At 48.1% G+C, this 12,760-nt stretch overlaps 1 protein-coding gene across 1 annotated transcript; it reads left to right on the forward strand.

Annotated features, from left to right (window-relative positions):
* The first annotated feature begins 891 nt into the window (after nt 1-891).
* lta4h (leukotriene A4 hydrolase) lies at nt 892-6,214 on the forward strand. The gene is made up of 18 exons (XM_080491652.1): nt 892-1,136; nt 2,006-2,136; nt 2,222-2,342; nt 2,636-2,704; nt 2,786-2,890; nt 2,986-3,038; nt 3,119-3,191; nt 3,287-3,427; nt 3,513-3,536; nt 4,022-4,092; nt 4,183-4,294; nt 4,370-4,514; nt 4,757-4,860; nt 4,974-5,044; nt 5,128-5,182; nt 5,263-5,358; nt 5,559-5,746; nt 5,831-6,214. Exons 1-18 carry the CDS (start codon nt 990-992, stop codon nt 5,967-5,969), a joined length of 1,845 nt encoding a protein of 614 aa, XP_080347778.1. The 5' UTR covers nt 892-989; the 3' UTR covers nt 5,970-6,214.
* Nucleotides 6,215-12,760: the final 6,546 nt, after the last annotated feature.

Here is a 12,760-nt window from a genome sequence, read left to right on the forward strand (position 1 = left end):
GGACGTCCAGGGAACTGCAACACTTAATACAAATCTATAGAAGATATCTAAATATAATCACTCCAGTAAATATTCATGTTATATTGTATTTTATTCCCGTTATCAATTATCCACAATATTTATTATTTTGTTATTTTCATATCTATGTGCAATATGTATCCCCCCATATGAGATGAATAAAGTCATATCTCTTATCTATTGTCAGAATATTTCTGTTCTGCACATCACAACAGTTTTCATTTCTTTTTATGTAAAACGCATTCATTGGAAAACATATCAATTAATAACTTATGGTCAGGCATTACAGTTTTCCATTTTCTTTTTCAATTGTTTCTTTATATTTTACAGTGATGTTATCCTTCTGGCTCCGTCAGGACGTGAGGACCTCCAGCTTCACTGGAACAGTTCAGAGTGTGAAGCTCCGAGAACGAAGATCAGAGTCCATGGTTCTCTCGGGGAAAAGATGTCATGAACTCCTCAGGTGGAATTCAGTTTTCAGGGTCTTAGAAGTGATAGAGGAGAAGAAGGTTGATGCTGTTGTTGTTTGTCGCTGCCGTTTTTGTCTGTTGCTGTTGCTGCTGTTTCGTTGTTGTCGTTGCTGTTGTGGGTGTAGTTATTGCTGCTTATGTTGTGATCGATGTTGTTGATGATGTTGTTATTGTTGTGGATGTTTGCTGTTGGTGTTCATACTGTTGTTGATTGTTGCTGTTGTTATTGTTATAGTTTTTGTACATAATTCAGCTGTTGTTATTGTTGGAATGTTTGTGCTGTTGATATTGTTCTTGCTGTAGTTGTTGTGGTCGTGGTAATTTTAATAATATTTCACTGTAATTGTAGAATCTCTCGCTGTGACTTTTCGTCTTGTTGTGAAAGGGCCGGCCCGGAAGCTGCGGCAGCGTGCTTCCTGTTCCCTGGTGTGTGTTCCCGGGTGCTCTGCCTCTCTCCTCCTCAGTCTGTCGGCGACGTCTCTCCGGTCTGTCTGTGCCATCATGTCGGACCCGTGCTCCTCCTCCTCGCTCTCCAGGTGCGTCACGCGCCACCTCAACCTGCAGCTGCGCGTGGACTTCGAGCGGCACGTGCTCCGCGGGAAGGTCGCGCTCACGGTGGAGGCTCTGCAGGACCGACTCACCGAGCTGGTAACGTTTCCCACCGGAGCCCAGACATAACGGCGCGGAGACCCGCCGGAGGGTCCGAGTCCCGTCAGGGTGCCCAGCGGGACGATACAGCAGATAAGACGTTGTTATTGAACGTTCGAGAAATGAAGAGGAGTAATGTGACCCAGATAGTCTGGATCGGGTCTAAATCTTCCAGGGATCCTTCCGGTTTTGGGGTTCAAAGAATTCTAGTCAAGTGCAAAGATCTGTTTTAAAACATTAAAAACATTTTTGATAAAGGAATCCAGTTGTCTTACAGGTCTAAAGAACAACAGGTCTACTTTCAAGAGTCCAGACTGAGATTGATGAACGTTAATGAAACAGTCTGGATGTTTTTAAAGAATAAAGTAAATCCGAGTGGAGTGCAGATTACTAATCTTCTGTTTTAAAGAGTCCTGGTGAGGTTTGGAAGGTCCAGGTCCAGATCGCTATTATTAATGAGGATTTGTGATCCTGACACTTTGTCTTCCTTGTTTATCAGAATAAACCCGCTAATAAAACCCGTAACCTGGATAATAAACGGTGAGATAACCTTTATAACTGAGTGGACTCAGATTACAGGTGAATGTTGAAGGTAGAATATGAGCTCAGGTACGTGCACCTGCAGCAGGTGTTTCACTTTCTTATTTTAAAATAACCTTTGTGGAATGTTATTGTATCGGTTTCAGAGCGAACCTCCTCCCAGCTGAATAAACATCCGTATCTAAATGAGTCTGGTCACTATGCTCCGGAGATACCTAACTAGTACCATCAAATAAAACCTGGTACTAGTTAGGCCTCCGTTGTGGAGTGCAGGCAAGACGCCGCAGTCGGAATCGGAGTGATAACGTCGTGGCGTTTATCTGCCGCAGACTTTGGACACCAGAGACCTGACCATCGTCTCGGTGTCGGCCAACGGGCAGCCGGCCCGCTTCAGCCTCGGCCCCAAACACAGCTTCAAGGGGGCGCCGCTGGACATCACGCTGCCCTTCGACCTGTCCAGGTGACCGCCGTCTCTCCCCCCCCCCCCACTCTCGCCTCGCGGCTCTCACAATACAACCTACTGAGCTGTGTTTTCCACCAATCAGAGGGCAGCATGTGATCGTGGAGGTGACCTACGAGACGTCGCCGTCGGCGACGGCGCTGCAGTGGCTCACGCCCGAGCAGACCGCCGGGAAGAAGCAGCCGTATCTGTTCAGCCAATGTCAGGTGAGGTTTCCCCATCAGTTCCCCTGTCAGTCTGCACTCGGGGGCTCAGGACGATGTGTCCACTTCCTGTTTTCAAAATCAACCGTTGAGCCATAAAACTGTAAAGTCTTGGTCAGATTTTAGTTTCAACACAAAAAAGAAGAATCTTTCTGCAACTTCTTGTTTCTTTCTAAACTCTCAAACGACCTTTTTTTAATGTTTGGTCGGTTTAATTCGTACTCAGTCAGACTCAAGCAGATAGAACGTTGATAAACATTCCAGTGACAGATGTTTCCCTGTGTTTTGTCTGTCAGGCTCATCACTGCAGGAGTATGGTTCCCCTTCAGGACAGCCCGTCCATCAAACACACCTACTACGCTCAGGTAACACACAGCTGATGGTTGGTCTGTCTCTCTGTCTGTGTCTCTCTCTCTCTCTGAGGTGTGTGTCTGTCTCTCTCTCAGGTGTCTGTCCCAAAGGACCTGGTGGCGGTGATGAGCGCGATGAGGGACGGACAGGAGGCGGACCCTCAGGACAGCGGTCGTATCGTCTACAGGTTCAGGCAGCCGGTGGGCGGAGTCTCCTCATTATTCTTGTTTTTGTGATATTTTTATCATTTGTGACATCACCACCTGAGCTCCTCCGCTTTGACCTTTGACCCCAGGTGCCTATGCCATCCTACCTGATCGCCATCGTCGTGGGAGCTCTGGAAAGCAGGTATTGAGTCTCACCTGGCCTCTTGAGGACATCACGTGTCCCGCAGCAGGTGACTGTGTGTCTGTGGTCTGATTGGACAGGGAGATCGGTCCCCGGTCCAGAGTCTGGTCCGAGAAGGAGTACGTGGATAAAGCTGCGTTCGAGTTCTCCGAGGTGAGCCGGCGCAGAAACTTTCTGTTGGTTCATTCATTCATGTTCCTGGGCGGGCTTCCCCTCTTCGTGCCGTAAACGCCTTTTCGCGTTTCCAGACGGAGAACATGCTGAAGACGGCCGAAGACCTGGCCGGACCGTACGTCTGGGGTCAGTACGACATCCTGGTCCTGCCGCCGTCTTTCCCTTACGGAGGGATGGAGAACCCGTGTCTGACCTTCGCCACGCCCACGCTGCTGGTGAAACACACAACACAACGTCGGTGATGTCATGGATGAGGTCATCACTGCGTCGTGTTAATGTTTACTGTCGGTCTCTTTTCAGGCGGGAGACAAATCGCTGTCCAACGTGAGTAACGCATTATAGATGTACAGGATGTACTCGTTGATATGTTTTTTATATACATATATTACAAATGTATCAAACATACGACCTGCAACAAAGTTACTCTTTTGTTACACGGATGTTACACGGATGTTACACGGATGTTACACGTTACACGGTCGCTACTTAGAAGTTATTTAATTGTCGCTTGTCGGGGACGTGTCAGGCTTTAAGTTCATTTTGGCCATGTTAGGAATATTTGTAATAACATAGGTTTTTATCAGACACGTTACACAAATGTCACATGTGCATACATGAGTATTTCATGAGCGACATGTTACAAAAACTTTATCCAAACAGGTTTAATTCTACAAGGTTTGTGCGAGTCGGTTACAGCTCAGTAGCCGTCGCTGGTTTTATACACGCTACGTCTCACGTAACCAAGTTCCACACGTGGTCCTGCATGTGTGTTACACACATGTTGATAAGATCTTACACGTGTTGTTCAGGTGATCGCTCACGAGATCTCGCACAGCTGGACTGGGAACCTGGTGACCAACAAGACCTGGGAGCACTTCTGGTAAACGCTACAATCCGAGGACAAACTAAAGTTCACACACACACACACACACACACACACATACACACTGAGCTTTGTGTACCTGTTCAGGCTGAACGAGGGCCACACCGTGTACCTGGAGAGGATGATCGGCCGGCGTTTGGAGAGCGAGCAGTTCAGACAGTTCAAGGCCATGGGCGGCTGGAAGGACCTGCAGGACTCGGTGAGAACCTGAACCCGAGTAGACCTGGTCCATTCCTTCCGGGAGGATCTCACCTGGACGCGTGTCTTTGTCCAGGTGAACACGTTTGGAGCCAACAACCCTCTGACCAACCTGGTGCCCAGCCTGCAGGACGTCGACCCCGACGACGCCTTCTCCTCCGTGCCGTATGAGAAGGGATTTGCTTTGCTGTACCACTTGGAGGAGCTGCTGGGGGGACCCGGTAACACCTGTAGACACACCTGTCTATACACGCTTTTAGATATCTATTCATATCATCAGTACTTACTTGTATACACTAGTGTTGTAGTACTCTAGACCAGTCTTGGTCTCAAGACCAAATATACAAGGTTTCGATCTTGACAGTCTCAGATTAGGTGACAACAACACAGGTACACACCACACAGACACCTGTCCACATCTGGCTCTTGTCCTCCTGCTGACTCACCTGTCCGTCTTCGCCAGAGGTCTTCATGGGTTTCGTGAAGTCGTACATCCAGATGTTCGCCTACGGCAGCGCCACCACCGAGGAGTGGAAGAACTACCTGTTCACCTACTTCAAAGACAAGGTGAGGACACCTGGACGCTCGCGGGGGGGGGGGGGGGGGGGGGGGCGGAGTCCCGGCGTGTTGAAGTGTTCAGTCCGAGTCACTAGTCCAAACCGCGGCTCTCTCTCCCTCAGGTGGAAGTCCTGAACAAGGTGGACTGGAACGCCTGGATGTTCACGCCCGGAATGCCTCCCGTCAAGCCGCAGTAAGTCCACACACCTGGTCTCGGAGTCCTCGTGAGTCCAGACCCACCGGGTCTCGGAGACTAGACTGCTCTTTGGTTTGCAGGTACGACACCACGCTGGCAGATGCTTGCATCGCTCTGAGCCAGAGGTGGATCAAGGTGAGACCCGAACCCGGTCTAGAGCTGCTACAGTTGGTGTTGTGTTAAGATTCAAGCCCCCGTCTTCTTTCCCCCTATAGGCCAAGGACCAGGACCTGAAGGACTTTAAAAAGTCTGACGTGAAGACGCTGTCCTCCCACCAGCTCATCGAGTTCTTGTCCCTGCTGCTTCAGGAGGTACAGATCCAGTCCGCCTGATTAGTCCATTATGACTCGCCACAGTCCGCATCGGTTCAAATGGTCACCGATTGGTCGGATCTAGTCCAAGCTGACCCTCTACAGTCCACTATGAGCTCTGTGGGCACATTCTTCTCAAAGTCTGTCCATCCCAGTCCACTTCCTGCTGCCTGCCCACTGACTCCCTGCTCCTCCTCCAGGATCAGCTCCCTCTGACCCACGTGCAGAAGATGCAGGAGGTTTACGATCTGAACTCCTACATGAACTCGGAGGTTCGCTTCAGGTGGCTCCGTCTGTGTGTGCGGTCCAAGTGGGAGGTGGCGGTTCCCATGGCGATGAAGATGGCGACGGAGCAGGGCAGGATGAAGTTCACCCGCCCGCTCTTCAGGTTACTGCAGGACCGACCGAGTTTGTTTCGACCCTCATTCAGACGAACGCTTTTAACTTTGTCTCTGTTGCTTTATGTCCTCAGGGAAGTTTTTAACTTTGACAAATATCGAGACGAAGCCGTCCGAGTGTTTGTGGCGAATCGGGGCGCGATGCATCCGGTCACCTCCGGACTGGTGTCCAAAGACCTGAAGGTGGACGCCAGCAACACCAGCAGTCAGTAAAACCAGGATCCGCTGAAACCGTCTTCAAACTTATTCTGAAAAGCCAGTTTCCTTAACCAGTCAAGTTCCAGTCTGTCAAACCAGGAAGATGGTAGACTGTAAAACACAACGAGTTCCAGATCCAAAACATGAGAAGTTTTCTTTAAAACCAGTCTGTAAACCGACTCTGTACCTTCAGTATTACTATTCTCTTTTTGTCTGGTTTCTGTTTATTTCTTCTGATTAAAAGTCTGAGTGAACATTTGTTTACAAACTGAGTTTTTCCTCAAAGTGCTGTCCTTCTGTCCAGATCAGAGAGCACACGATTAGCTTCAGCATCATCCAGTGTTGTTGTCGCCAGGGTTACAATTTCACCAAAGTCCTGTTTACTGGAGGAGGAGCCCCAGTAAGGAATGCAAGTACTTTACCAAGTTTTTTTTAAACTTCAAACACTCTACATAGTAACTTGACTGCTGAGGTTTGAGCACAACACCAATGCTTCCAGTTATTTACTTCTAATGTGCAGTAAGTGGACCAAAATTAATGTGCTCAAGTTGTTATTTTCAGTAACTTGCACAACAGAGCCGTGTTACGTAATCTCGGGAGTGAAGACATGAACCAACCTCCAGATGTTTGCCGTTCCCCGTTTCTCGACCCGACTTGTGTTGACATACCGGATTACACTTACCCAAAAAATGTCCTGTTGAAAGAAGTTTGGAAACGAGATGAGATGACAAATCCAAATAAACCAATCAATTCTGCACATCTGAACATCAGGACGCTTTAGTGAACACAAGTTTTAAAAAAAAAGCTTTTGAAGCCTGTTTTCCTGTCATACAAACTCCATTTTTTCCCCCATGAAGTGGCAAAATGTTTCAAAGTATGATAAAACTGTTCGATTTTAAATGAAACATTAACAACATGCCGACTTTTTGGGAGCTGGAGTTGGATTATTAAACCTGGATGGAGAGACCTGCTGTCATTCATCCCCACTTTAATTGTTCATGAAATCTTAATACCTCGTGTGACCTGCAGGTGGCGCCTTCACACATTGTAGTAGGCGAGAACAACGAAAGCGTAAGAAACTGAGTGAAGCTGCTTTTATTGATTCAGAACACATTTATACAAACTTAATGACACTTTGAGCTGCACAAGAAACACAAACCCAGATGTGATGTGACATGAAGAGTTCCATTAAAACACACACACACACACACACACACACACACACACACACACACACACACACACACACACACACACACACACACACACACACACACACACACACACACACACACACACACACACACACACACACACACACACACACACACGAGAAGGCAGACAGGTGATCATTGGCACATCATTAGGTACACCTCCTCAGCTGGCCATTAACATAACTGCAAAACTACATCAGCCAATCAGAGGAAGCCTCAGGATGAAGAGAAGCGACAGGAAATCAAAAACTGAGGAGGTAAAAGCGATGTTTGTTTCCATGGAGACAACAGTAAAGCACTGTTCAGACTATAAATCACACTTGTGTTGTTTGGCTGCTGATGTGACTTAAATTAAGCGACTTATATATCAATACAATCTAGATGGCCACTAGATGTCACTGTATGACAACTGAATCCTGCTACAGTACCACAGAGCAACCTCCATTACTATTGTATTCAAGTAGTTCCCCATTTACACAACATTTCAAGAGAAAATGCATAGATTTTTTTGCGTTATCATTTCAGAAAGATTTTACGATCTCAGTAATGCTGAAAACGATGTATTTAGCAAAGTTAGCATGTTTGGCCATGAGTTGGCGCTGTTAGTTGTTTTTGTAATAAAACCACACACATGCACACAGAGAACAATAACTTTTAAACATTAACGATGGCGAGTACACGGACATTTGTACTGACAGACGACAAAGTTGGATTGCTGTCACGGTGACGGTCAACTGTAAAACTTCGAAGTACCAGGAGAATGTGGACGAGAGTCCACCATTGTTGTTGTTGTTGTCCATTTACTCTATGCACGTGGAAAAGAACGTTACTATGGACATGGTGCACACGCACAGCGTTTTCAAAGACCTGCGTTTCCACGGAGACAGAATCGTGTTTTCAAAAAGTTCCACCTTGGGAGCCACTTTTAGAACGTTGCGTTTTCAGTAGCTGCAAGCAGCGTTGCCATGGAAACAGACACCCGAAGTGCAATATAAGTTTTATATTTTTACTTGAAAACGTGTAAATGGGGCTTTAGACAGAGCTGACCTGGAATTCAGTGAAAGTGGGCGTGTCCTCTGGTGTTTGTCTTCACTGTAATGTTTGGACAGATTAAACTCCAAGGGAATACTAGTTTGGGAACCACGGGTGTACCTAACACTGTGGTGAGTTAGTTAAACTGGTTAAAGTTAGTTGCGTAGGACTAGTTCAACTAGAGACTCTCTTTTACTCTGGAGGCGAGTGAGTTTCATGTTTCCTGTTTACAACAAACACATCACCCTGGAAACCAGGTCTCTGCTTCAGACAGGCTCCTCCCCTCACAGCTTCACGCTCCGTTCTGATTGGACGAGTCTGTCCTGGTCTCTCTCTCTCTCTCCGATCTGGTTCAGGTTTCAGGAGTCCACCTCGCAGCCGGTCCTCCTGGCGTGATAATGACCACGTCGGATCGGCTCAGACCGCTTCCAGGGTTCGGACTCAAGTTCTAGTTTCAGGTCCAGCTGAGTCCTAGTCCTCCCTCCATCAGGACCTGGCCCAGGTCCTGGTCCTCCTGCTTGTGCTGCAGCCGCTGCTCCTCCAGCAGGGACACCAGAGCGTCCCGCTGCTCCACCACGTCCAGCATCTCCTCCAGGATCAGATGCTCCTCCTCCAGCTGCTGCGCCCCCTTCAGGTGGTCTGAGACACAGCGAGGACGCTACCGTCAAGATCCTTTAGTTGGTATTCACCGATGTTTATTGTTATTTATGTATATATACTCATGTTTACTGCTGTTATATGTTTATTTATGTTACTGATGTTTACCGTCCACAGCCATCCTCTCTCGCAGCTCCTGCTGCAGTCGACTCTGCCGGTCCTCCAGCTCCAGTTCACGGGCACTGAAACACAAGATTTAGATCCTCATCGTGACCCAGATCCTGACGTGACTCTCGATCCAGATCCAGATCAGATCCAGCAGGTCCTTGAAGAAAAACACTCACAATATGACAAGTTCGGCTTCGTATCGGACCAAAGAGTTCTTCTGCTGGACCAGCTGGAACCACTGCTGCATCAGAGCCGGGTTCTCCACTTTACCCAGACCTGCACACACAGACAGACACACAGACAGACACACAGACAGACACACACACACACACACACACACACACACACACACACACACACACACACACACACACACACACACACACACACACACACACACACACACACACACACACACACACACACACACACACACACACACACACACACACACACACACACACACACACACACACAGACACTCTCACATGAAACACAGAGTAATAATAAAGGACATACCACAGTACCGACTATAGCCTCCAGGTGGACGTACCTCCCAGGTGAAGCTCCACATCTGGACTTTGGTTCGAGTCCTCCCAATAATCTGTTAGAAACACAAACAGCAGAGAAGAAGGAGAGTGAGGGCCTGTCCAAACAACAACACCCTTACATGGAACCACATCGTTTTCTGGCCGATCATCCACACGTCGTGGCTTTTTGGTTGCGTGAAAACGTTTTTTCTTTTAAAACTGCTTTGAGGTGTGGACAGGCAAGAGGCACATCTGAGTAAAACCTCTCAACCTAAAAAACCCCCGTGCTCAAAGTGACGTGATGGAAATTTATTTAAGAACAACGGGGAGATAAGAGATCATTTTGTCTGGTGGGGATAGGGCCTGAGAAAAAAGAGAGCACAGCTCTTAACGAAGGCGTTTTATGGAGCGGCGGCCGAGGGAGGAGTGGATGCAGAGTCAGGAGTGGTTTGATTGTGACGCAAGGAGATTCACTGCCAGGGGAAGAAGTTTTTTCTGGTGGAAGTCGTATACATGCGACTTGGCCGTTCAGACGGCAGTCGCAATTGAGAGACATCAGATACATATCCCAGTTGGTGCCACATAGGATGGAGGCCTGGGTCTTGCAACGTTCACACGGTCACAAAACTGATACGGGTCACTTGTGAGCAGAAAATCCAAATCAGATGGCATCGGCCTGCCGTGTGAACGCAGCCTCATTGAGTCCAGGAAGGTAAGTTTTGGTGAGTTCACACGAGTCCAGGTCGTTCCTCACCCGCTTCTCCTCTGAGAGCTTTCTCCACGATCACTCCTCTCTCCTCCAGCTGTCTCTGTTTCTCCTCCACCTGCTGAAGCTGCCGCTGGATCATCTGAAACACGGCAGACATTAGTGGGGGAAACCTGGGTGCACCCGGTCCTGTGTCTCCCCTGGTTCCTGGACTCACCTGGGCCTTGTGCAGTCTCTTCAGCTGCTCCTGCTTGGCCTGACGTCGCGCAGCTCTCTGAACCCGCCGGGTGATTTTGGCATCCAGGTCTTCGTCTTCGTTCTCCGGCGTCCTCTGGAAGAGGCTCTCCTTCATGCTCATGCTGGATGCCTCCTTCGGTTGGACCAGGACTCCCACGATCTCCGTGGGACACGAGGACCGTCCCTCGGAGTCCTGCAGCGGCACTTTGTCCTTCAGGAGGCGTCTCTGAAACCGCAGCAGGACACGTTTAGTACCCAGGAGAAGTTTGCCTGTCAGACTTTAGGACCTTCATTTGGTGTGTCATACCTGAACCCCATAGGATCGCTTAAACGCCAGAGCGTGGGGGACGTACGCCGGCTGAAAGATGAAAAGACACATTGAAGAGTGCAGAAGGAGTTAGAGGTTTTTGGGAAAATGAAAGCTGGTCCATCTGGTACCTGGTTCTTCTGCTCCTTGACGGAAACTCTGTGAAGTTCATCAGTGAGGTCAACAAGCGCCAGCTGCAGCTGGAGACGTCCAGAGGACAGAGAGACGTTAGTCTAAGCTGAGGATCTGCAACCTGCAGCTCGTCTGTGACGGCGACATGAAGCTTTCAGAAAATGTCACGTACGAAAACATTTGTTTTCATTTCAATTTTAGTTGCACTGGACATTGATTTTCTATAATGGATCTCCAGATGAAAAATAACTAAATAGGGTCATAACAGTGAAGTCAGCCAGAGCTTCGAGGAAAATAGAAAAGGAATAATAGAAAAAAAGAGGAAAAAAGAAAGGCAAGACAGAAGAGGGAATAAAAAGGGAAAATTTAAAATAAAGAAGAAAGGAAAAAAGAAGCAACAATGGAAAAATTGGAGAAAAATTTTAAAAAAGAAAAAAGAAAAAATGGAAGAAAAAATGGAAGAAAAATAAAAGAAAATTCTAGTAATAACTAAAACTGCACTCACCATTGGGAAAAGTACAGACATTTTCTTTTTTAAATGACCACAACAGCTAAAAATGTAATAGAATATGCGCAACATTATTTTTTAAGCTTTCTTTATTTCCGATAATTTAACATGTGTTGCGGCTCCAGACAAATTTTATTTGGCGAGAAATTGGCTCTTTTGGTCACAAAGGTTGCAGACCCCTGGTCTAAGCTGATTGGCTGCTTTAGTTCAGTTCTGTAATTCGCTGTTGATTTTTTGGTTTCACACTCTCTTGGCTGCCACATTCAGTATATCTGCGCTCTGATTGGCTACGTTAGTTCTGTCCTCTGATTGGCTTTGATGCTTCTTACGTTGTTTCGGGGTTTCAGCGAGCACCTCTGCAGCAGAGTCGTCGACTCCAGATCAGACTCCGCCCCTCTCATTTCTGAACACAGGAAGTACAGTTCTAACTTCGTCAAAGTGACATCACTGGGTACAAACGTCTGTCATGACATCCTCACCTGTGCCTCTCCTCTGATTGGCCGTTTCCTTCATCACAGTCTCAGGAGGTACGGTCCTGCCTCTTTTCTTCTTCTTTTGTTCCTGTCCGGAGAAGACTGTCTTCCACAAAGCTCTGGCTCCGCCCACTCCAACATCCACCTGTCCTGGAGGCGGAGCCTCTCGAAGCCCCTTCAGCTGGTTAATGAGTAGACGAGGGGGGAGGCTGTGAGCTCCTCTGTGTTTCCTCCTCCTCTTTATACCCTCTGACCCCTCCCCCTCTGAGTCTGACTCCTCCCCCTTCTGCTCTGCCCACGTCGCCTGGAAGGGGAGGAGCTTCTTTTGTGGCAGCTCAGGGGTGATGTCGTCAAACAAACCCTGCCCTCCAGCCGTCTCCATGACAACAGGAGGTGTGAGCGGAGCTCTGGTGCCCTCGTGGTCAGGGGTGGAGTCCGGCGAGGTGACGAAGGAGGCGGTGGACGGCGTGGTGCCCAGGGCCGGAGTCCCCGAGGAAGGCGTGGGCAAAAGGTCGGCGCAGTGCGGCGAGCTGGAGGCGGAGTGAGGCTGCTCAGGTGTGTCGGCGGTGTGAGGAAGCTCCTCTGAGGGGAGGAAGGGGCGGGGCCAAAAGCTGAATCTTAAAACTGCTGAAACTGATGGAAATATTTTGGCTCCTTCAGGCCCCGCTTACACAAAACGGATTTCAAGTGAAAACGAAAAAAGTTGTGCAGCATTTTGGGTGTCCGTTGACACAAGCGAAAGTAGTGTTACGAGCAACGTTACGTCAATCTCGGATACACAAACAGAAACCCAAGAACAACTGATGCCGAAAAGGAAGAAAAATAGTAAATAACTAGGTTTATCGTTATTGGGATATAACAGTTTGTCCATGTCTTTAAGCACTAGTTCTCACTTGAAACGT

The sequence above is a fragment of the Lipophrys pholis genome, assembly GCF_963383615.2.
Source record: "Lipophrys pholis genome assembly, chromosome: 22".
Classification (NCBI taxonomy): domain Eukaryota; kingdom Metazoa; phylum Chordata; class Actinopteri; order Blenniiformes; family Blenniidae; genus Lipophrys; species Lipophrys pholis.

Excerpts from the sequence above, each read along its gene's own strand:
- lta4h (XM_080491652.1), top strand. The coding sequence starts at position 990 with ATGTCGGACCCGTGCTCCTCCTCCTCGCTCTCCAGGTGCGTCACGCGC. Across the intron at positions 2,137-2,221 it reads CTGCCCTTCGACCTGTCCAG|AGGGCAGCATGTGATCGTGG; the intron begins GTGACCGCCGTC and ends TCCACCAATCAG. Across the intron at positions 3,537-4,021 it reads GAGACAAATCGCTGTCCAAC|GTGATCGCTCACGAGATCTC; the intron begins GTGAGTAACGCA and ends CGTGTTGTTCAG.